General features: G+C 43.7%; 1 protein-coding gene across 1 annotated transcript in view; it reads left to right on the top strand.

Moving 5' to 3' along the window:
- The window catches only part of SYT16 (synaptotagmin 16), a 43,148-nt gene extending 21,714 nt beyond the window's left edge, over positions 1-21,434 (top strand). The window contains exons 2-5 of the mRNA XM_009282075.1: positions 2,591-2,847; positions 6,805-7,248; positions 8,327-8,516; positions 21,121-21,434. Coding sequence (XP_009280350.1) covers positions 2,591-2,847; positions 6,805-7,248; positions 8,327-8,516; positions 21,121-21,434 — 1,205 coding nt within the window. The remainder of the gene's footprint in view (positions 1-2,590; positions 2,848-6,804; positions 7,249-8,326; positions 8,517-21,120) is intronic.
- The last annotated feature ends 448 nt before the right edge of the window (positions 21,435-21,882 follow it).

Here is a 21,882-nt window from a genome sequence, read left to right as displayed (position 1 = left end):
CACTGCTTTTGATGCAGCCCAGGATACGGTTGGCTTTCTGGGCTGTAAGCACACATTGCTGGCTCATATCCGATTTTTCATCTACCAGTACCCCCAAGTCCTTCTTGGCAGGGCTGCTTTCAAACAATCCTTCCCCCAGTCTGTACTGATATTGGGGATTGCCCTGACCCACGTGCAGGACCTTGCACTTGGCCTTGTTAAACCTCATGAGGTTCACATTGGCCCACTTTTCAAGCCTGTCAAAGTCCCTCTGGATGGCATCCCTTCCCTCAAGTGTATCAACTGTGCCACTCAGATTGATGTCATCTGCAAACTTGCTGAGGGTGCACTCAATCCCACTGTCTATGTCAATAATAAAGATACTGAACAGTACTGGTCCCAATACAGATCCCTGGGGGCCACCACTTATTACTGATCTCCATTTGGACATTGAGCCATTGACTGCAACTTTTTGTATGAGGCTTTGCAGCCAACTCCTTATCCATCGGATAGTCCATCCATCAAATCCGTATCTATTTAATTTAGAGACAAGGATGTTGTCTGGGGCCATGTCAAAGGCCTTACAGAAGTCAAGTTAGATGACATCTGTTGCTCTTCCCTTATCCACCAATGCAGTTACTCCGTCATAGGAGGCCATCAGATTAGTCAGGCAGGGTTTGCCCTTTGTGAAGCCGTATTGACTGTGTCTAATCACCTTCCTGTCATCTGTATGCCTTGACATATCTTCCAGGAAGATCTGTTCCATGATCTTATTGGGCACAGAGGTGAGACTGACTGATTGGTAGTTCCCAGGGTCCTCCTTTTTACCCTTTTAAAGAATGGGTGTGAAGTTCCCCTTTTTCCAGTCGCTGGGGGCTTCGCCTGACTGCCATGACTTTTCAAGTATGATGGAGAGCAGCTTAGCAACTACATCAGCCAGTTCCCTCAGGACCCTGGGATGCATCTCATCAGGTCCCATGGACTTGTGTATATTCAGGTCCCTCAGAGGGTCTCAAACCTGATCTTCTCCTACGATGGCTGGGACTTCATTCCTCCAGTCCCTGCCTTGAGATTCAGGGACTTGAGAGATGTGAGACGAGGGATTGTCAGTGAAAACTGAGGCAAAAAAGTTGTTGGGTACCTCAGCTTTCTCCATATCAGTTGTCACCAGGTCACCTGTCTCATTTATCAGGCAGGGAATGAAAACATTGATTCATCTAAACCAAAGCAAACTAATCATTTTCTATTAAACACAGTAATTAATACTATTTTTTAAAGATTTGAGTTGGAGACCAAATTTGAAAAAAAAAAAGATTGTTCTATAGTAACAACCTTCTTGAGAACAACCCTGCAGGTTTGAGAACAAACAAGCAGATGGCCCTGCTTGGGCGGGGTGGGGTGGGGTGGGGTGGGTGAACAAGATGACCTCCAGAGGTCCCTTCCATTCTCAACCATTCTGTGAAACCTTTAAACCGCAAATATCTGTGTTTGCAAAGGAAGTCATTCTGTTTTCATTACTGTCATCAGCTGTCTGGAAGCACAACTTGTTTTCTTTCACTGTAACTGCTCCTTGCTTATTTGAAGGAGATGGAGGCAGAATCTAGCTCTTTGTGTTCCTAAAGCAAGGCCTGGCATCAGATGCATTAGGAGGGAGGTCCCTGGTTTTCTTCTGAAAGTGCTTGCAGAACTCGTTCAAGGCCAAATCATGATGTTATTTTCATCTGTGTCCCTGCACATGTAGTTATCTGTGTCGCTCCACCCGGAGAGCTCTCACTGATGCCTTCAAGTAGAGAAAAGTGCCCTGTGTTCAAAATAGAGTCTTCGGTGGTGCAGAGAACGAATCTATGGTCTGAACCAGAGAAGATTATTTTATTCTCATTAATGAACCTTACTTTAGCCCATGGAGTAAGTATGTAGGATCAGATGAATTAAAACTAATAAAAGCAGGCAGGAAATTAGGGAACACGTATCCCCTCAGTTGCCCTTGGGACAATTTAGCCCAAACATGGGATTTGGAGATTTCTAGTTGGCTTGTGGGGCTGTTCATGCGCACCCAAGCTCTCAGGGATGGGTGATAGGGTTGTGGTGGCACTCTGTTACCTCCGTGAAACTCCTTTCCTCACCAGCACCATCCCCTTGAGGGCAATGCTAACTCCTGTCCTTTCCTCCTCCTTCTCCTCCTGCATAAAAGGAAATTGCTGGTACCTGTTCATCAGGCCTATGCTGTGCTTTTCTGTAATTTGTCTGACCTATGTTTTCATGGAAGCAATTGCTTTGGGGCCACAAAGTAGCCCCAAGGCACTTGAATATCCCAAACACTCCACTGATAATTGCATTTGGTGGTTCACTTCTTCAAGTAAAGGCAACCGGTTTCTCAGTTCAGGATGGGGTGAGAAACAGCCATGTCCACTCCATCAAATGCTGATTTATACAGGATTTGTTATTTTATAAGTTCAGTGCTGCAGTACTCAGAAGTAGAAACTGTCTCTTGCATACACTAGAGATGAGGGCAAAAAAAAAAAGAAAGGAGAGAAAGGCACATTTTGGGAGGTAGAGGGGGAGGAATTTATTCTAATCCCTCTCAAATTATTTTCTTGCTGAAAATTGTTAGATCTGGATGGACTAAGCCAACTGAGTTACCAAGACAACCTATCCTATCGTGAAGATGACCATGTACCTGTTGATTCAAGAACAACAATTGAGAGTAGTGGCACTGGGCAGCGTAAAGGGACTAGGATGGAGTCCAGCATTGCCGATGGCATTAGCCGGCAAACCACGGAAGGACGTTTGGAAATGGAGACAGCATTTACCAACCAGGGATTTGAAGTAAATGATGCTACTGACAGCTCATCGGCTTGGAGCCCTGAGGTATGGTGAATTGTCATTTATTACACACAGTGTAAGCTTTTGAAGGATATTGGGGGCCAAAACATGTTAGGGGAGAAATGAAGTGAAAATTGATCAGCACAGCACAAGATAATGGTATTCCTGTGTGCGTGAACATACACCTCTCTCTATGTATTTCCCCTTTTTCTTGCATTTTACCTCTTGCTACTAATGCTCATTCAGAGAAGCTGTTTTATTGCTTGATTTTTGACTGCACTCTTTGAACTGAAATTAGAGCCATTAGCTGCCTGACAGCATTTACTATCATTTAGCAATGGCCCAGGGCTTTGTTACTAGCTGTATGTGCAGGGTGTGTGTCTAGGGACATGGTGTGTAGTCACTGGGTCAGATCTATGCCTCTTTTTCTGGATGGTTTCTATGGCTTAGACAATAGGAAGCATCTGGAAAGCTGGAGGCAACTGGTGGGGGTGGCCAGTGACTTGGCCAAGTGACCATCACTCTGGTCCCCATTGATACCAGGCATCCTTCCAGGGGAGGAGAGCGCCTGAGAGCTCCTCTGCTTTCCCTTAGTTCTGTACCTTTATTTTGAAGCCTCAAGAAAACATTACAGATTTTAAGGCATTGTAAACACCTGATGACTTAGCATCCCCCTTTTCTCTTATAATCTTTCTGCATGATGTGTTGGTTTTCATTATTATTTTACCACAAGATTAAATTTCTGAAAAAATACCAGCCTGCATCAGACATGTTAAAAGAGCAGCACAAAGGTCACATCTTCTGCCTGAGTTAAAAGAGACTTTTTCAGCTGTGGAAATTAATACCTCCATCACACTCTGAGCAATAAGGCTTTGAGGGAAAGGTTCCTTTCCTCAGAGCCTGCTGCCTGCAGCCAGTTAAAGAGATGCAAAGCAGCTCCTCGATGCATATGCTCCAGCCCTAAGGGGTGTTTTGAACAGCATTTTGGTTTGCTGCACAAACCAGTCCCACAAAATACTATGCAGCACATGGGAACTCTGCGTGGCAGCAGCCCTGCCCTCTCTCTGCTGTGTGCCTCTGACACGCACCGTTTGTCTGCCCATCTGAGGCTCATTTCTCCTTTTCCACATTTGATGTACATTGCCATGGTTCACGTGTGCCGTAATGTCTCCGGTGTCCTCTTATATTTCTTTGGAATACATATCTCGTTTTGGTCCTGGTATCTACATTTTAAAAATTCAAAGAATGGTTATAGCATCAGGGGGCAGATATGCCCAAGTCCCAGTATGGGATACTACAAGCAGCTTCTCATCCAAAGGTATTGTGTGGATTAATGAAAGACTTTTTATTGCAGGAACTAAATGTTCTGACATGCCAGAAATGTCCAAGCACTATTATGCTCCACTCAGAGGACCTCTCTTTAGAGACAAAAATTATGATTTTATGCCCCTGCAGTGGAAACACAAGTACCATTTCAAGCCTTGTCTAAAATTAGCTGCTCTTTCAGGTTTCTCTGGCAGAAATGGACTTATTTTACCTAGTGAAGTTGATATTGGCTGTCCTGAATGACCAGGTTAGACATACAGTATCAATCGGTATACTTGGCTTGACATCTCAACAACTGTGTTGGGAAGAGGGAAAGAAGGAAATTCAGATGAAATATCTAAACTCCACACTTTTCTTGGATTCCGGTTTAAGTGTCTGTATAACCAATAGATTCACAAAGGGCTCATAGCCCCATCTGAGCTCTGAAAGCCAAGAGGAATTCTGTCAATGACTTCCACAGAAAGAAGATTGGGCGTCTGTAAGCTTTGTGTGCTGAAAACCTGTACGGGGGTGAGTCCCAGATAGCACAGTTCTCTCTGAAAGGGCCAGCCCATGAGGTCTCTAAAGCTTGGTTGCCCACAGAAAGGCCACTGCCACAGAGTTTGACATTTCTCTTTCCTTTCTGCCTCCAGTTCATGCAGTTTTCTTTGCAGTGGATGTGGCCACAGCTATAGTAGCACAATTTGAGATTTCCTGAAATCCAGATCCTTTCTAGCTGTTCTGTCAAAAAACAGATAGCTGACCTTCAGTCTGCCCTACACACTGCCAGAAGATGAGATACTCAGCCCTGTTGGGGCAGGAAAGTGCCTCTTGGATCTTCGTACCTGTGGGTTTATGATGACGCACGGGAGTTCACATTCTCCAGCTCAGGCATGTAGATGAAAGCAACGTTATGCTGCAAGCACAGTTGTCTCCAGGCTTTAGCAGCAGTTCTCAAACGTGCCTTGATTCCATCTCCTCAATAGCAAATACACAGATGAAAGTGGGGAGGGATGAACATGTGGAGGGAAACATGAATCGAGCGCAATCCCATTACGTTTCCTTCTTAAATGTTATTTCATCAACCAGACAGAAATAACTTGACAGCTACACAGCAGCACTTAACATTTGCATAACATCACGTTCTCTCCAGGCAACCTGGCCTGCCTTGCGTTTTTGTCTTTGCAGCCTGCTGTTCCTACAGAAAAGCATTTTTATGGGCAACCAAGTCATTTTGTGTGCTGTCCAAGCGGTTTTCTCTCTTTGACGTTACTTCTGCAAGGCGTACGACAGCAGGTCTCCACCACTAATGTGCACACGTGGGCTTTTGTATTCACGTGCACGAACCCCTTAAACACGAAAATATGAAAAGCCGAAGCTTTGCACGTCACGGCAGATGAATCTGAGCACTTGAAAAGTAGATTGACAGGAAGTAGATATAAATTTTGAGGTTTGTCCGAGGTCTTGTTTGAGACACATACCACCCTAGACACTTCTGAAGGGGATTACATCAGAAGTCCTATGGCCCATTATCTGTACTCTAAACAATAGGATTCCTATGTTGAAAAGAAGTGTTACTTGAAATGCGAAAGAAGATAAATGTTTGAGGAGGAGGGTGACTCAGACTGCTAGTGACAGGCCTTAATTCACCTTCTGGCTATTAACTGAAAATCTTTCCCTAATACAGTGTATACTCATGTTTAAATACAAATCATTGATCACTATAGCAACCCCTTTATCACATGTGAAGCACATTCTAGCTCTAAGATAAAAAAGCTCTTTGGAACAGAAATGCACACACCTACTCATCAAAAGGTAAGGTGAGCATCCATGTTTTTTATCTTGTTTTATCAAGATGATTTTTGTTTTTAAAAGTAGGTAAAAGATTGTGTGTGAATTGGTCTGCACATGCTTTGATTGTTTATTTTGAATTTTTATTCTGAATGTATTAGTATCCAAACTGAACAGAAGGAACAGATGCTTCTCTTGGGAGATTTAAAAAGGGAATAAAGAATCAATATGTATTTAATCAGACTGTTTTTCTCGATTATTATTGCTTTAGCTGTAGGAAAAATAGTGAATTATAGGGTAGCATCTAAAAATGGAATTTCCATTCTGCAAGAAATTCCAACATGGTGATTTCCCCTCCCATCAAATTGAACACAGTGCTTAATTTTTTTTTAATTTCCACAGAAAATATTCTAGAAACTCAGCAGGTTTGACTGAGTTGTTTGATTTTGGTAATGTAAAAAAATAAATTTTGAAAAGAATTCCAGTGTATGTTCAAAGTAATAGGTTAAGTTGGTTTTTTTAATCAAATTAACCCAAAAAGTTTTATTAATGCCTCAAAATTGACATGAATGAAATTTAAAAAAAACCCCAACTTTGTTTAGTTTTTCCCTATGTAGATTTTTTGCAAATTAACAGTCTCCTGCAAAACACTTAAATATTGATGAAACTTTTTGTTGGAAATGTTTGAACAAGTGCTGGTGCTTACTAGATTGTATGAGGAATATTACACAAAATCAGGCAATTAACTAGCACTGGCTTTTCAAGAAACAGTGGGATCCTTATTTTGCAGAGCAACTGCCTACACTTGCAGGCACAAGTGAGGAGAATAATTTCTTTTAAATAGAGTTGGGGTCACAGAGGCAGTTGAACTCCAATGGAGGTTTTACTTCTTCCTTCTCTTTGCAGGAACGTGATGAAGTGAACAGCGTACCAGCTCATCATGGTGCTCATGAGCCCATCTGTAAATGTGGTGATCTAGATGTCATCTTCAACTATAAAGCCTCAAGTCAAAAGCTAGTAGTTACTATCTTGGAGGCCAGGGATATCCCAGACAAAGACCGCAGTGGTGTGAACACCTGGCAAGTGCACACAGTCCTGATGCCTAGCAAGAAGCAGAGGGGTAAGACCAGTGTTCAGAGAGGACCCATCCCCATGTTCAAGGATAAAATTACCTTCAGTAAGCTGGAGCCAGAGGAGTTAAGCAGCCACGCCATTCGTTTCCGCCTCTATGCGGTGCACAAGATGATTGGAGAGAAGATGATGGGAGAGCAGTTGTTCTACCTGAGCAACGTCAGCCAGGATGGGGAAGCGAAGGTGACATTGGTCTTGGAGCCAAGGAGTAATTTGAGTGTAAGTTTGATGAAAGAAGTATGGAGTCCATAAAATCATTCAGCTGGTGAATGGGGACCAGCTGTACCTGATATCTTTCATTCAGGGCTGTTAGGATGCAACTGGTGGATCTGTCCTACTGTCACTTAAAAAGTTATCAGTAAGGGGAAGCACAGGGCATGTCTTCCCTACGCAAAGCTGTGCCTTATTAACAACGGCTCAGCTAGCAAGCTTACACAAAATCATGCAGATGTACTACATCTGCACAAGTCATCAAATGCTGCGCCACACAGAAATAGTAGGTTGGTCCTGGAACCACCAAGGCTAATGACATCTTAATTTCAACAAGGACAGTAGTTCTTGTGCACCGTTATGTTGGTGGACCTGTACTACTGCCAGGGCAAGAGCTACCTCATTTGGCACTAACTACTAGCTTGTGGATCTCTGCGTTGTGCAGTTTCCATGTTACCAGAAATGCTTAGTAAATGTTCCTTTTCATGACAGATGGAAGTGGAGAGGTGGCTCATGTGAGGAGGAACTGGCTGTGCTGCTTCATAGTCTTCCATACACATCACAGTTGTATCCAGCTCTGGCTATGCCAGTCAATTTGTGTAGATGAGCTCTGTCATGATTCATTGTCTACAAAAAGCTCAGTGAGAGGTTGTGCACATGAAATGAATAAAACATCGTACTCCGGGTGAAGAGGGGGTAGAGAAAGCATCGTGGTAGCAAGGAAAGAAAGTAAGAAAATACACAGTATGTGACAAAAAGAACCCAAACTGCAAAATGCATTCCATCCAAAAGTTATTGTCAAGGAGATTTACTGTGCATTTGATATAGTGGGATGTATGCTTATTTCAGGGGCTTTGATTTACACTAGTGATAACGCATTACGCAGAGTTCCTCATCTTTAAAGAGAAAGTTGAGAGACGTGTTTTTGTAAAAGTGATGCTCTGATTCTTCTGGTGCCCCGTAACAATTCATTCTTAGTCATTGTCATTTCTTAAGAGAGATCTTACTAAATGAGGCTACAAGGTATAAATTAAGGGAGGGTGGTGATGAACGTCCTGATGAGACTTTCAGTGCTCTTTCCCTGCAGAGTGCAGACTCTCAGCTTAGTCTGTCAGCAATCTCTCACAGTGATAGCGCTTCTTCAACACAGTCCCTGTCACATGGAGGGGTGCCAGAGCTGCTCGTGGGATTGTCGTACAATGCCACTACGGGGCGGCTGTCAGTGGAGATGATCAAAGGCAGTCATTTCCGAAACCTCGCAATTAATAGGCCACCTGGTAAGTACTTTCACTGCTATTAAATAACACCATTGAGTTAAAATTTGCTTTTTATTTTCTTCCTCAAGATATTCAACTATGTCATTTATGAGCTGGGTTTCCTTGCAGAGTATCTGATTGAAAATTAGAAGCATTATTTCAAATACCTGTGCTGATAAATTTTACAGTGTAATTGGAGGCAATCATATGAAGGCACAGCTGATGGGACAGTAATACCTGAATGTCTCTCTTATTGCATATACCTTTACAACATCTGATTATGGCAAAAATGCTATTATACCCAAAGCACAGAATAATTCTCAGCAGTTCCATAAAAAGAAAGAAGTACTTTTCAAGTGATTATATGTTACCATGTGACCTACAGAGGCCCTGCCTAGTGCCATTAAGTGTTTCCCAGGGCTATACTTTGTTTAATCCCCTTGCTGTGCTGCTGAGCGCTAGGTGACCTGGTGCTTTGGGCCCTTTGGGGATCCTGCTGCTGCTGTGAATTCTCCGCTGCCGCACAAAAAAATCTTCCGCAGAAGGATTTGAAAGTTGTTCTTCTGGGTCACAACAGTTGAGTTCCCTTCCTCCGATACCTAAAGGAAAAAATGGAAATTTCCTTACAGTAGGTTTAGTTAGTCCCTGAGCTGTAGTTAGTCCTTGAGATGGATAGTGGATGGACAGTGCTAATGTCCACAATACAGATGGGGTCATGCAGCCATAGTGCATGGTGTAACCTGCTTTGCTGCTGGCGTGCCTCATTCAGGGATTGAATGGCAGTGCTGTATTCATCTTGTATTGTCCTTTTGCCTCCTGTCTGAAACCAGCAGCTAGTGGCAATGTGAAATAACATTTTTTTGTTTGTTGGTGTGTTTGCTTTTTGTGATGTGGCTGCCTGCCTGTCAAAGGTAATAACCTTTGACAGTTCCTTGCATTCACTGGATTTGACATAGTATCTCCAGCTTGCAAAATGATAAGATTGCTTTTGCAAGATGCTGTGCTCTTTGGCCCAGAGCTAGCAAAATATTTATGTAATATTTCAGTTTATGGACATGAAAACTTAAGTTTCCACTAAACTATACTTCAGTATATTACAGAAATAATCTGTGTTGTCGGTCAGTCCCTCAAGAATTAAGGGCAAGTCTATGCAACAGTAAAACATGACCCTGGTCTGTGTAGCCCTAGTCTTGTATTAGCTGTGGCAACATAGGTCTCCATGTGAGTTACTTAAAGAAATGTTCTTGTTTGCATGTACATGTTTTATTAAAAGGTTTCAAGTTGGGACCTTTTTAGTAATTTAAAGCAAAGGTGGACTAAGACAAGAGTCTTACTACATGCTCTAGCAAGCAAGCTTGCCTGTGTTTATATATGCTGCAGTGTAGATACATCCTAAAGTTTTATTCTCAGAAATGAAATTAAAGTAGTCCCAGTATAGGTCCAAGTTAATTTACTGCATTTTTTTCTGGCATATTTTCATCTATCTACCTGTGGTATTGGAGTTTTGTCTCTTAGCTGTCTGAAGATGAGGATTATGCAGCACTTCTGTTCTTAAATCAGGCCCTGCACAGGTTGTCTTGTATCTGGCTGGGTCAGGCATCTGTAATGCCCCACTCTTTTCCCATAAATGAAATGTCTTTACTGCAGAGAACTCAAATAATTGCCTTCCAGCTTACTGCGGGCAATATCATGAACAAATTACTGACCTTTTTTGGTGTTCTTCTAACGAATGTCTTTCTGGGTGCGTGTTGTATAGCTCCGTGTGTTGCAGTAAGCTGAGCAACCTTGTAACTCATTGTCTGTGAGTGCTGGGGAGTTCTGTCTGTCCTGGGCCTCTGGTGGTGTTACCGTAAATGGGCAGATGATCAACTTTCTAAGACTTAATTTGGAGTTTTAGAAAGTAGGCATTCTTTATTGCGGCGCCGGGTGCAAGGTGGAATTTCCACAAATCAAGCACACCTATGGCCAGATCACCATTACATTTATACACAGAAATTATAAGGTAGTACACTCCCAGTTACAATGATTGGTTAGTGATTTACATATAATTATAATATCGGTTGTGTCATTCTCTTCTGTTACTATGCTTGCACGGGGGAAGGGTCTTCACCTGGGCAAGGGTCTTCTTGACCTGTGGGTGTGGTTTTTTAGTATTATAATGAAGGCAGTTCACTTCAGGACACCTTAAAAGTAAGTTTTGTTGCCAAGTTGGCCAGCTAGATATCTACCTTGCCAGGTTGTCAAATAACTCATCCCATACACAATAGAACCTAAGGGCTCTGGTTGTGGTCTAGAGAGTCCAGAGAATAGGGACTTCAAGCAACACAGCCTCAGATAACAAGTAACACAGCAACCCATACATAACGCTAACATAGAGGCTAACTTCTTGAAATCAAGATGTTCTTATAGTTGATTATTTTACAACCGACCATAGAAAGATTCAGTAAAACTTAAGATAATCTTCAATAGTGGGATGGGGTTTGGCAGATTATCCGTGGGTGTACAGGTTAGCTTTCAGCATGGGAAAGTTTAGCTGCCTTGATTAGACGTCCCGTTCAGCTTTGTAGCTGGTGGGCACACAGGAGTGCAGCAGCTTGGTTGGCAGCATCTTTAAACCTGAGAAGCATTTTGTGTTTGTTGATGAGATGAGAACAGGAGCAGGATATGGGAAAAAAAGGCATTCCTTGAGGGAGCTTTCATTTCAAATTCTGCCTGAATTTTCCATTTCAGTGCTTGTAGGGCTTCAGATAAACCTAGTTAAATCTGTTTGATAAGCTAGCCAAAGTCAGAAGCCACCTAAACTAATAGTCCTGACATTGTTTCGTCACAGTTCTTCCATCTTTGCTGTTAAGGCTATCTTGAATTGTTTCTTCGCATCCTTTCTGTATCCGGAACAACTTTAGCATTGTCAGACCAGTATGTCTCAGTGTTAGATCAGTTATTAGGTGAAACATGGAAATTCATAAATGATTACAGGCAAATTCCGAACCTATCACAATCTGCTTCTTTTATTCCAAGTCACATTGTTTCATCTACATTCTGCATTGTTCTTCTGTGCCTATAAAGTTCCCAGTAGCATGGTGAGAAAAGGAAAACCCAGTGAAGCAGAAATTGAAAGAAGTTAAAAAGAAGGAAGAAAACCATCACTTGTTTCAGATGCTGGAGTAGCAATTCACTGATAACTCCTGCAGGCACTGCAGAGGAGTGCTGTGAGGTTCAATTGTTACCGTCTGAAACATGCTGGTGGCTGAATGAGATGCTTGATAAGTCCTTCACTAGGTGAAAACTAAAACTGCTATCTCCCTTTCTGGAGGGTGAGCAAATAGCCCTTGCGTTTTCTCAAATACGTCATATCTGCGGTTCTGTTGTTTGAGACTCAGAGGGAGTGATTTATGTCTTTAAAGTATCGTGGGGATTTCAGACATAATAGCGCTTTGGGACACTTAAATACCAAGCCCAAACTGCTTGGTGTTTAACTTCAGGGCAGCCATTTATGGTAAGACTGAGAGAAGTCTATGGGCAGAACCCATCTCCATTCCCAGCTCTGCATGCACAGAGCCTATACAGTACTCATATGCGGTCCTGTCGCAGCCCAGTGGCTTTAGTATTGGCTGCTGCTGATAGCTGCAGCTATTGGGGAATGACAGGAGAGTCTTGCATGACAGCAAATTCTCCAGCTGTGCTTTTCGCCCACCTTGACCCTCTTCTCTGCCACCTGGGGTCCTGCACAGGTGAGCTTAGCATCTCCTGCAGCGTGCGTGCTCCCTCCTCGGCGTCCTTGCACAGAGATTTCACTGTGTACAGAAGAAGGAACTGGACTGGGGCACTGGTGATTTTAAAGACTGCAGAGGCTAAACCAGATGGTCTTCTGGAGAAGGAAAGGAAGATTGTGCACGTCTCAGTTTTTCCTGGGCGCATCTTCTCCTTCACATAAACCTTTAAATGAGATGCAGAGAGTTAAACTGAGTCAGGTAAATATCAATGTCATGGGTGCTTACATGGGTAATAACTGGGTTAGGAAACAGCTGGACAGCTTACAGAGACTTAAATCTTGCAGGCAGTGTCTTCTTTTCAGGTCACATATGTGGGATTTAAGGATAGTTTGGTCAAGGATAAGTGTCCAGGTATTGTTCTGGGGAACACACTGAATTATAGGCCTGAGTCTACAGTCCCTGATCACACAAATAGATCCATTATCACTCAGAGCACTTAAGAGCACTCAAGAGTATGGCTGCAGCATCGGACTGTAAATTATCAGTGTGTGCCAAAAAGCCTCATGCAGAAAAACATCTACGGTTTTGTCAGATGTGGACACCATAGGTATTTTAGTGCTAATGGTTTTTGTGCTGTGCACCTCATTCTCTTTGGTTCTTGCAAAAATCATTAACCTCTGCTAGCATTTTGTAGGGGTTCGTATTTTGGTCTGTGGTATTGTATCTTCATAGAACAAAACCCAGTGTGTTCTTTTAAAAGATGTTTACTATAAAAAAAGTAACAAGAGAAGCCTACACCACTGGCAGACACGTCTTTAAAAATTTATAGCCAGTTACATACTACGTGCATGGTAGTAGTACCTTGGGATTGTAGTGATGGACCAGGGATCATTTGCACTAGTCAGTGTATAAATACGCAACAGAGAGATGTTGTCTCTGCGGGTCTCTGCCCGCATGATGTTTAACCTTCATCAGCTGCTTTGCTGGGTGCAGCTCTCTCCCCTCTAATCCTGCCTTCGTTCTTTCCCCTTCTGCGTTTCTTTTGGGGTTTATGTCTGTGTGTAATGCAGTTTGAGAAGGACTATTGTAAAGATATTCCCTCACCTAAGAAAAGTCCTCCAAGCTTTTCAGCAGCTGCAGAATTAATCACACATAATAATTACATCCGTACATGATCATTATTATACCAGCAGCATATTAACCCCATTAAACAAATACAATAGCATTAACGCTGGAAAAGACAGGAGGGAGAGAACAAGCTATCAGGATTTCTATGGGGAACGGGAGAAATTCTTGAAGTAAAGACTTGTCTGAAAACAAACATCTACCTAAGCCACAGATAACAACGCCAAGAAGTACAGAAGATGCTCCCATAGAAAAATTAGGATCCTTAAACAGTATTTGTTGCTCTGGTATCAGAGTGCTCGAAAGCCATTAGTGGATTTTATTTTATCAACTTGTTTGTGAGGGAAGGAAAGTTATTATCCCTGTTTCATTCCTGGAGACCTAAGGCACAGGTTAATTTCTTTAATTGCTCCCACTCAGACCAGGAAGCTGAATAAAAAAATTAACTTTTAACCTGCATATCTGGCACTGAACAGAGAGCTTGCCTGAGCTCCTAAAGCTTTGCAATTCATGCTCCCATCTCATCAGTAATAAATGGGGGATCTGTACCAGGGCAAGCTGGGGCAGATTCAGTCTGGAGAGCTTGGTTAACAGAGCAGTAGAGGTGCTGGGCAGCTACTCGCTGCTGAGTACTTGCTAGTCGGTCACAGTAAGCTTATACAAGACCACCTTCTGTGTCTTTTCATTGCCCATCCTTGAATATAGCTTGAAAAAACTTACAATAAGATCAGCTGAGAAAGTTTTGTTCAGGGTAGTGAAGATGAGGCCAGCTGCGAGGAGCCCCAGAAGGATGTCTAGTAATGAGCAGCTGGGCAGTGAGGTGGAAGATGAAGTGTGGATGAATGTAAGGTTGACATGGCGGCACGGGTGGAATTCAAACTTAAACTGGATGGATTCAGAGCCACTTGGGAGTGAAATATTAGGCTTATAGTAAATAGCTCCAGGAAAATATCCACTCAAGGATCAGCAGCAGTAGTGAAAAAACATGTCAAAGGTTCGGAGTATACAGGGGACAAAATGAAAAATCGGTATTTGACTGTAAATACACAGTCAGCAGTCTAATGAATACCATGTACAGTTCTGGCTCCTTCCATTCAAACAGAATATGGCGGAACTGGAAAGATGCAGTGAGGAGTGACGGAGACAATCAGGGGTATGGGAACAGCTTCCAGCGAGCTGCAGCTGAATAGGCTGCGCCTCCTACAATGCTGTGACAAAGGGAGACAGGGTAAGATTTCACGGAGGTCTATGAAATCATAAGTGTCGTTGAGAAAGTGAATTGGCAACGGTTATTTGTTGTCTCTCCTGATACAAAACCAAAGGATCATAAAATGAAGCGAGGAGGTAGCGGATCCTGAAGAGGAGACAGCTCTTCACTTACGCTATTGAGTTGCTCACTGCAGAATGTTGTGGGTGCTAGAAGTCTACTTTGAGTTTGGTACAGCACAGGACAAGTTCACGAAGAAAGATCCACTGAGGACCATTAAATACGAAGACACTGCCTCTGACTGAGGAAGTTCTTGAGTCACAAATCGCTGGAGACTGGGAGGGTATTTGGGAGAAAATCAGCATATGCCATATTTGCCGTATTTTTATAGACTTACTAAGGCATGTGGTGTTGGGTGGATGGGCTGGCTTGGTACAGCTCTTCCCACCACATGTGAGACCTGGGACTGATTAGGCTCAGAAAAGTGAGTCACAAAATAATGGACTTTTAAGGAGCGATTGTGAGATTTTGTGGGGGATGTTCCCCGATAATTAGACATCCAGTGATAGTGTGCAGTTATCCAGTAATTTTTGCAATAGTTTTGTATTTCTAAAAGGTCTATGAAAAGTATAATCCATGTTACACTTGCTGCATATAAAATGAAGATATTTCTGAATCAAAGGAATGCATTTGAAGTGGAATGTATGGTGATGCCTCTCCCACTTCCATAGCTGTGAAGAAGAAAAAAAAATTGTTGTTCCCCACCCCCCACCCCAAAACAAGCAGAAGACAAAGCCATTGCTTCCAGGGTAGAACTTTCCTAATTCCAAATCTGCAGTGACTCTACAGAGCAGTGTTTGCAGCAGATCTGATGACAGGCTGTATAATAAAGCCATACCTGTGGGCACCACTGCTGGAGGTGAGAAAAGCCAGGCTTAAGCATCCTTACATCGTGCCGCTACAGTTGCCGTTGCTGAGAAGCTGTGCATTCATGCTTTCTGATATGCTCTCGGTTAAAGTTCCCACCCCCTTTCTGAGGCAGCAGCGATGCGTAAAGCCCACTGTATGTTGTGGGAAGTGTTGAAATGCCCTTATTAGAGGAGAGTCACCTTGTGCATCTGGAGAGGTGTCTGTGTTCTGCTTTCCTGCGTAAGCCTGGATTAAAGCTGCACCTCCTCAGGGCTGGAGAGTGCAGGGAAGTGGTAAGCTGGCTCCGCAGCCCGACATGTGTCCCTGGTGAGTGCTGGCACTGTGAAATGGAGTGGACATGGGGTTTTGTGGCAGCAGAGGAGGATCACCAAGGAACTGAGCTCGAGAGGCTCTCTGGAAGCAGCCTTCGCTCCTGAGAGACCAGGGCATTGCTTCCAGGGAGTCCTTATCTCCTGCCCCTCTGCAGCCCATCTCCTTGCCCAAAACAAGTCATTGATGCTGGCAACTCCCTCTCCTCAGGCCAAATAGTGCTTCCAGGGAGCAGTGTACTCCTTTCTGCTGCATTTTAAATTTAAAGCGCTGCTGATCTGTTCTCGGATGACTCACACATCATGAAGTTTGCCAGATCCCAGCCTCTCCCTTGCATGAGAGCTGCCAGCCAAAGGAGAGGGGAACTGAGCAGCAGAGACTTGATGGAATAGCAGAAGGGAAATTGGCTCCTCAGCGACGTAGTAGGCAGCTCTCAGCTCTCGTATGGTATATAGAGTAGACCACAAGCTGCCTCTGGCCTAATCCAGACTTTCACGATGTGGATTTGGGAACAAAAGCTTGGGTCTAATTCTCCTCCCTGCTCTTTTCCCGATCCAGCTGCAGTGAGCCAGGGTCACAGTGTATCTGCTCCGCTGCCGGTTTAATGGGGAGGTAAAGCCATGCACTAATGGAGCAATGGTCGTCTGGGTCTCGCACCGAGACCTCGCGTTGAGCTGCACTGTACAGAGTAGCACGGAGTTGAGCTCTGGGGCTGCTTTGCCATGTAATGCTGCCGTTTATTATGTAGGCTAGGAGTGTGGGCAGGGCATGCCAGCTGGGTGAAATTAAGCTCTAGGCCCAAGGCTTTATTTTACTGCGGGTGTTATTAGTCTGGATTGCAGCATGCTGACATGGTTATACTGCTTTTGGAAATGAGCTAGCTTGCCTGGAGCACAGGTGGGAAAGTCCATACAGCAGTGTGTTGTACCCTGCAGTCCACAGACCCAAGGGGTCAGGACTCTTTGGTTGTTTATTTCCTTTCTAAATATAAATTCAAGCAGGGGGTTGGATGCTTTTGTATGGCAGTGTTTTTGTTCATGGATCAGCTTTATTAATAATGGTAGAGCTTAGGGTAAATGAAAGCAGAATGCACACTATGGTCCCTGCTCCAAAAACGGGAACGTATAAATTATAGTTGATTATTCCCCTGAGTTGTCATTATCAGTTAGTTCCCTTAGAAGGATGATGACAGAAATGGGTCATTAGAAGAATCACAGATAAACTGATTGCCTTTGCAGATGAGCTCTCAAGAGGTGTTTTATGGGTTGGGGCAGTGTTGATGGTGACAGAGCAGTCTGCGGGAGGAGAGGTTTGGCCAAACCCCTGGAGTAAGATTATGCAGCGCCAGCCCAAAATGTGTCTGGCTTCTTGCAGCATTCCTTGATTTAGTGCTTTTCACTCTGGTATTAAATGCAGAGGTGTTGATATTTTATGTATACATGAACATTGTTCAGTCCACTCATACCAGAGATAAAAGATGAGTTTAGAGTAAAAATGATCTGTAGCAAGAACTTCTGTTCCAAAGCCTATATGGAAGGGAGAGCCTGGTGGATGTGGTGCTAAAATTGGTCTCTGCAAAATTAGGCTTTGTTCCTGCTTCTTCACAGACTTTTGTGTAACTGTGGGCAAGCTGCAGTCTCAGACACTCCCAGATATTAAGAGGTCTCGCTCTTCTTCGTGTCGGTGAGATAGGTGCCTAAATTGAAGGTGAGCACTTAGACATTTTAAAGAATGTAAGCCTTAATCTCTCTTCTCCTTTCGTGCTTGACAGAGGTGGCATGAAAGTAAATACACTGAAGAGCATAAAGTGCTGAGATACCACAGTAATGAGGCCATTACTGAATCTGAGCATGTAATTAGATGGAAAATGTTTGCCTTCATAATGAATAGATGCTCTCACGCATACATTCCTCAGTAAATTTTCAAGTTCATCCTTGCTGTAGTTCCACTCATTTCACCGTGTATCTGGGGATGGATTTTCTTTGGCAAAGCCAACCGAAGGGGAGAGCTTTCCATCTCAGAGGACCAGACTGGACCACAAGGAGAACTAGGAAGTGTTTCCTGATGGAACACCTAAAAAGATGCTGCAAGGAGCACAATGCAGTAAGGGCAAACCACAATCTTAAAGTGTAGTTAGTGAAGCAGAATAACAGCTCAACCTCATACGTACCAGCTCTGCAACGCAAATTTCGGATGCTAAATGTATTATCCACACCTACTCTTTTATTTCTGTTCAGGCAAGCTTGATTCTTTTGGCTGCTAAAATACACCCAGTGGAATAAATTTGAGAAGAATTAGCAGCCTGATTTAGTTGTAACTTGCACTGGTTTTGTGCCTGTGTTTACATGGGGATGAATAGGGCTCCTGGTACTAGCTCTGCCCTGAGCGTAGTCTCCTTCCAGCCTGCATGTTCTTACCTGATCCAGATGATACCTGCAGAATCCCCACCGACCTTGGTACTGTATAGACAGGGCCTTGGTGCAGAATTATGTAGCAGATCTGAAGTGTGTTAAAGAAAAAGCCTAATTTTCTGACGTTGATCTCTGTTGGGTTTAAGTCATTGGTCGTACAATGCTTGGTTTTCTTTAAAGCCAGCTGTATTACTCCTCACTTGCAAAAGCTGAGGCCTCAGTCAGGAATGTGACATCCTAGAGTTTATGACTGCAAGAAACTCATCCATTCATTGCCTGGAAAATTAACTGGGACATCCTGAAATAGCATCCTATGAGGTGTTTTAGCTGTGGCACTTGCTTTAGTGTTAAAACCTAAATCATCTGTAATGGTAGCATTGTCTACTAGATCTTTGCTGAATTATGTCATATGCTGCTTTGATGGTATTGACTATAACTTGGTTGTCTCTGTAGGGGACTGCTTAAACATGTGTACCTGTGGTTAGGTGTGATGAATCCCACATGAGCTGCCAGTACTGGCAGCAGTCAGAAGGAAGGATGATAGCAAGGTTTACTGAGAGGAAAATCTAGACCTCAGTCCTCTCCCCATCTTCTCAGAAAACCAGGTTCAGGCATGTGTGGGTGACCTTTCCCTGAAGTAGCATGAGAAGATAAGCTAAAAAAGTACTTCACTTGCTGTTAGTTATGTTGCGCTTTGCCGTGCTTAGGTGGGATAGCAGTGAGGGTGTTTGTAGCATACTGCTTCTCTGCTCAACCCATCCCCTGCCCCAGCACAGCTGGGGAAACCCTCCCAGGAGCTGCCGAGGGGTCCAGGGGCAGGACCTTTCCAGTGCTGCTCCATGCCCCAGCTCTGCCCTTGCTGACCATTCCCAGCCCCTACTGTGGTCCCAATCAAATGGCCTCACCCTCAGCAAAGCAGTTCTCGGAGGGTAGTGGAGAAAGCGATATGACACCAGGGACATATCTAGAGAAAAATTGAGGTATTGGGCCAGGACCAAATAGAGAGGGTGTCATCGCCATGAATTCCTGGGTCTCAGCACTCACCTCTCTTGCGTGTCAGCAGAAACAAGCCCCTTCAGCTTTCTGCCTTTAAGTGGCATTGGTTTGGAAAATACACTGAAATTATGTAGAAAATGTAAGCTTTCAATCTGAAAGAAAGAAAAATTTTAAAATTTGAACAGGGACTTGTACTAATTAGCTGCTTGTTTGTATTTAAAAATCAGCCTGGTGGAGATTTTTCACTATTTTGAAATCCCCTCCTCACAAAAAAAAGGGTGAATACATTAAAAAAATCCATAAAACCCCTAGTCCCCACTTATTTTTATTTCCAGGGAGTTCCCTGCAGCCTCAGACCAGCAACCAGGACTTCCACATGAGGAATGCTTCTGTGCACGTTATGGTTTGTCAGTGCAAAGCAAAGCGACATCTCTACAAGTACTGCAAGAGATTGTGCCTGGTAGTTATCTTGTGTGGTTTCACGAGTTGAGCTAGAAGAGAGAGTCCTCTCTTGGGCTTTGTGTTTCTGATGGGTCTGAGGTTGTTACAGATTTCAGTCCCTCAGCACCACCAACATTGAATATTACTATGGGAATTAGTCCATCTCTTGATAAAGCAGTCCTTTCCTTCCCAGATACAATCAGGAAACTATTTCATGTCAGAGCTCTGCTTTTCTAATGAGTAGGTCTTTGTTGGCAAGATCTACTTCATCTCTAGTGTTACGCTGGGAGCCAAGCTGGCACCCCCAGCTAATGACTGGGCTGAACTTTCCCCACAGTAACTCGATAGCTGTACAGCTGTGCAGGCTCACAATTTGCTCCTCGATTGTCAGTCTCCTGACAGCTTTTTCAGTGGAACAGTTTGAGAGGAGTGGAGAGCCCTGCTTTGGAGACACAGAAGTGTTTTCACACCTGAAGTGTAATTTCACACCTTGTGTTGCTCAGTAGATAAGTGCGTAAAATAGCACATCAAACGGGAACAGAAGAGGATAGACATGCTGTAGACAAGAGACGGAGGCTTGTTATTTATTTCCTATCTTCAGCACACTCTGAAATAATACTCACTTGCAGAAACCCAGGCACAGATTACAAAGGGGTTAGAACGGGACTTTTCTAGCCAAGTGATCTGTCACCGTCACGTGCAGAGCGAGGTGAAAACTTACACTGAGCTGGGTCTGTGGAGCTAATACTGAGACCACAGTATTAGCGACCACCTAACAGAGGTGAACTAATTAATACAGGAGGCAGCAAGAATTTCAAGGGTGGATTTATGGGAACACGGAATTGGACCATTCCTTCCCTGTATCTACTAAGCATTTTTACTCCTTGTATTGACTTAAATAGTGAATAAAATTGATCTTGAGTCCACCAAAAAAGTAAGATGAGAATTTGGAACAGGCCTTGGTCTCATCATGCGAGATCAAATCATTTCACTGTGTATGCAGGTTTCCTCTCCCTCTTTTTCAGGACCCTTTTTGTCTGCTATCTCAAATAATAGGTCATAGAGGCATTCTTCCAAAGGAGAGTGGTGGAGAGGCAAGTGCAGCCAAGGGAAGCCCTGGTAAGACAGCCCCAACAAAGCTTGATTGTGAGGGAGAAGAAGGGAAGGTGGAGACACACCATTTGTTGTGGAGAATCCATAGAGATGCTCATAGTTTCGGTTAATCTTAGGCAGGTTTGCTAGGCTTGGGAACCAGATTTCCTGCCCTTTCCAAGAGAGTAGGGCTGAAACACACATCTGTTTCCTTCCTTTTTCTCCCCAGCTGAATATGAGGAAATCCAAGAGGTGCTTTCACCTGCTTCTGCGGCCCTCATCTGTTATTCACTGCAGACAAAGCTGCTCTACTTGGAGTTTTTTGGGTGGTGTTTGACTGCTTGGGGCTTTCATTTAATCTGTCACCCGTGCCAAACATTATTTCCTCTTCTTTGTCCTAGACACCTATGGAAAGCTCTGCCTGCTCAACTCTGTGGGCCAGGAGATGTCTCGCTGCAAGACCTCCATCCGTCGAGGACAGCCCAACCCCGTCTACAAGGAAACTTTCATCTTCCAGGTTGCCCTCTTTCAGCTCTCTGATGTCACGCTAATGATCTCCATATACAACAGACGCAGCATGAAGCGCAAAGAGATGATCGGCTGGATTTCTATGGGTCAGAACAACAGCGGAGAGGAAGAGCAAAGTCATTGGCAGGAAATGAAGGAATCGAAGGGGACACAGGTCTGCAGGTGGCACACGCTACTGGAGTCCTAGTGGTTACCAGGGCAGCCTGCGGCTCCTGGGATTATGGGCTGTCTTCCCTTGCTCTCAGTCAGCAGAAAACAGCTATCCCATGGCAAGCACCATGCTCTGACAGGTCACGTACACTTTAACCTGACTTTTCAGTGTCAGCAGTCATAAGTATTAAAGGTGGCAAGGCCTGGGAAGCAAGTTTAGTTCTTGCCTTTCCAGGTTGTCCTGCATTTTCTACATCCAAATAATTAACCTTAGGAAAAGCAATGGGAAAACCTACAAAATCCTCTCCTTGGTCATTGTCTCACTCATTTTGTCATAGGCTTAATCATCACAGACTGACTTTGATGCCGTTTTCTTCTGGGGAAACTCTCTCTTCCCTCCCTCCCTCCCTTTATTTATATTAATGAAGTCTGCAAATATTCTTGACACGCAGATAGCTCACAGAAAGGCTAACCTGCATGCAGAT

This window comes from Aptenodytes forsteri, unplaced genomic scaffold, assembly GCF_000699145.1.
Source record: "Aptenodytes forsteri isolate BGI_AS27 unplaced genomic scaffold, ASM69914v1 Scaffold410, whole genome shotgun sequence".
Classification (NCBI taxonomy): domain Eukaryota; kingdom Metazoa; phylum Chordata; class Aves; order Sphenisciformes; family Spheniscidae; genus Aptenodytes; species Aptenodytes forsteri.
Note: the sequence above shows the minus strand (reverse complement) of the source record. Positions and strands in the feature narration are given on the sequence as shown.